Below are 2,816 nucleotides of genomic sequence, written 5' to 3'. Positions count from 1 at the left end.
TAGCGGGGCTGTTTTTCACGATAAGGTCCAACGTTGTGGTAGACTTGTAGTAGATGTTGAGTTGCAGTTTTGTGTTCTGTTTCTTCGGTGTAGTATTTTTGTAAATGATATCCTTTAGAATCCGTTTGTCTGTCTTGTATGCAGTGGAGTTGTCAGTAGTGGTGTTTTTTTGGCGGCTGTCCAGGTATCGTTGAAGTGTCTTGTCGTATGTGGTATTACTATATCCATTATTGATGAATGTTTGTCGGAGTGTACGAATTCTTTTGTGAAATATATAATACTTTATATATAATATATTTTAATCTCCCTCTGTATGTTAAACTATATAACATTTAATAAAATGATTTTCATAAAATGATCTCTTATTCTTTTTACAAGAATACCAAAATGGAAATGTTCGGGCAAAAGTATTTTCTAAAATATAGTATTTTCCATAGTACACTTAATAATGTGTTTTTAACAGTTAATGGGCTGTTATTTGCATTTATGACATGAGATTTATGTAAATTTATCCTTAAACGTAAATTTTCTGTTTCTCCAACATATATTTGCTTACAACAAGTACAAGATAATATATAAAAACATTATGTGAGTCACAACTACATCTAGAGTTAATAAAAATATATAGACACACACACATATGCCTGGAAAACACACACTTTGTGCATATAGGGCCGGACTCGGGACTTAGAGGGAGGGGTCAAATTTGTAAAAGAGCTCTCAAACACTGAACTTCATAAATAAGTCAAATACAATTATATGCTGTTTATTAACCGCAGTTTGATGATTACAAAAGCGATTGGTAGTTGATATACAAAATGTTTATTGTAAATGTTTATTAAATATAAAAGTGATAATTGATTGTTTTGTTAAATGACCAAATTGTAAGAACAGGTTAACAAAATAATATGTTTATATGAAACGACTAAAATGTCTGTTGTCGTATGACACAGTTGCACACATTTGCCTCACTACCCTTAATCCGTACCTGTGTGCATACCGAGGTTATATTATAATTTGTCGACCAATCTATATTATTTAAAGATGTTCTTTGTTTCCAGCCTTTATAGCTCTGTACAAGTGATGTTCATCATCTCCATTTTCGTGACTTACCTTCTGCAGTTCTACGTTCCGTTCCAGTTCATTTGGCCGTACTTTAAGAAGACATTTAGACTAGAAGAACGGGTGTCAAGAAGAACCCAGTTAGCGCTGGAGTTGCTGCTTCGAACCCTGCTCGTCTTTATAACTTGTAATTTTTGTTTTTATAAATTATTCTGATTCTGTCTAGTAAACTACGTAATATTAAGACAAAACTTCGATTTACAGTTTCACTATGTGTTCAGATTAGGCTTCTATTTCTAGTATTATGTTAATGTGGGAAACAGAGTTCCTTATGGTGAAGAGCGAACGATTTTAACAGTTTCTACAATCTATTTAAGATATTTCAGGGATAAATATTAAATTATTTATTTAGTTTTTGTTTATAAGGTTTGTATTTATGGTTATATGTTTTTCATAGTTTCTCTAGCAGCTTTTATTCCAAAGCTTGACTTGTTTATCCCTGTGGTGGGAGCCGTGGCCAGCAGCTCTCTTGCTCTAATTTTTCCTGCAATTCTAGAAATTGTTGTTTTCTGGGATGCTCCAATGAGTAAGTGAAAATAATTCTTTTTCATTTTTATTAGCTATTTTTATTCTTATTTAATTCATTAAGTTTTACAAACAAGAAATTATTTCCGTTTAAGTTTATTATTTTCTTAATACACAATTGACCATCAAATTTACTTCTTTTATACAAGATCTTTAAGAAATATGTTTAGCAGACAGCAAAATAGTTTTAAATAAACAGACTATCTTTAGAATTGTCTATATTATTAAAAGTAAGAAGATGGCTTGAATAGGTAATGAAGAAAACTTTATTATAAATGTACAACGTTTCGACAAGATTATGTCATCATCAGGTACAAGTAGTTAACATAGACACAGGAATATATATATACTGTTCCTATCTGCTTGTTTGATAATTTCCGTAAGAAATTCTTTCCGAGGAACTTCAGTAATACAAGTCCTTTCTTGATTAAAACTAGTTTATTCTTTCTCGATACAAACTTTGTAATAAATAGAATTTCCAATCAGTAAGTTAAACTTAACTACTTTTATAACACACGCTATAAATCACAGTGATCCACACACTTTACTTACGGTGCCTACTGTTCGCTTGATTTAATTATCTATATCTCCTATTCCACTGGTTTTTCTCTTTATATACTAAAAAAGAGGACGTCTAGCAAACACTCGGACATTCGCGGGGTTACTCGATAATTCATGATCTTTCGAGAAACTCCAGTGTGCATGCTCCCAGCATCACGCGACTTCCGCTGTCGTAACACTGCCTCTTCCTTAGTATTGTTCGTCCCGAACAATAGCCACTTACTTTAAACTAATAGATAATTAACAATAACTTAATTAAATGTCCAGAATTTACAAATACAAAATTAAAATACAACAAAGTATCTTAATTTTACAGGACGTTTCTTCTTTCGTACTGGTCTCCATCTCATTGGCTTCTACTTCACGTAAAGTTCATCTGCTCCATCAGGAAATGTCCTATTATCGGTAAAAGTCACATCAGTGGTAGTAACTTCATCAAGGGCTTCACTGTTTCCCTTCTCAAACTTGGGTTCCTTCTTTGACAGTGGCTTTTTCAGGTGACACGTCTTCAGCAGCATCATTTGTTCCATTGTTCACTTCGTTCCAACTGGAATGTCCTGGACCGTGATAACGCCAAATCCTGTTGGCATGCACCACCTTTGGCTTAC

The 2,816-nt window shown here is 33.0% G+C and overlaps 1 protein-coding gene across 1 annotated transcript in view; it reads left to right on the top strand.

Annotated features, from left to right (window-relative positions):
* Positions 1-1,656, top strand: part of LOC106474500 (proton-coupled amino acid transporter 2-like) — a 40,906-nt gene extending 39,250 nt beyond the window's left edge. The window contains exons 8-9 of the mRNA XM_022402809.1: positions 1,062-1,249; positions 1,520-1,656. Of these exons, the coding sequence (XP_022258517.1) occupies positions 1,062-1,249; positions 1,520-1,656 (325 nt within the window). The remainder of the gene's footprint in view (positions 1-1,061; positions 1,250-1,519) is intronic.
* The last annotated feature ends 1,160 nt before the right edge of the window (positions 1,657-2,816 follow it).

Source organism: Limulus polyphemus, unplaced genomic scaffold (genome assembly GCF_000517525.1).
Source record: "Limulus polyphemus unplaced genomic scaffold, Limulus_polyphemus-2.1.2 Scaffold7298, whole genome shotgun sequence".
Lineage (NCBI taxonomy): Eukaryota > Metazoa > Arthropoda > Merostomata > Xiphosura > Limulidae > Limulus > Limulus polyphemus.
This window is presented reverse-complemented; position numbering and strand designations above follow the sequence as displayed.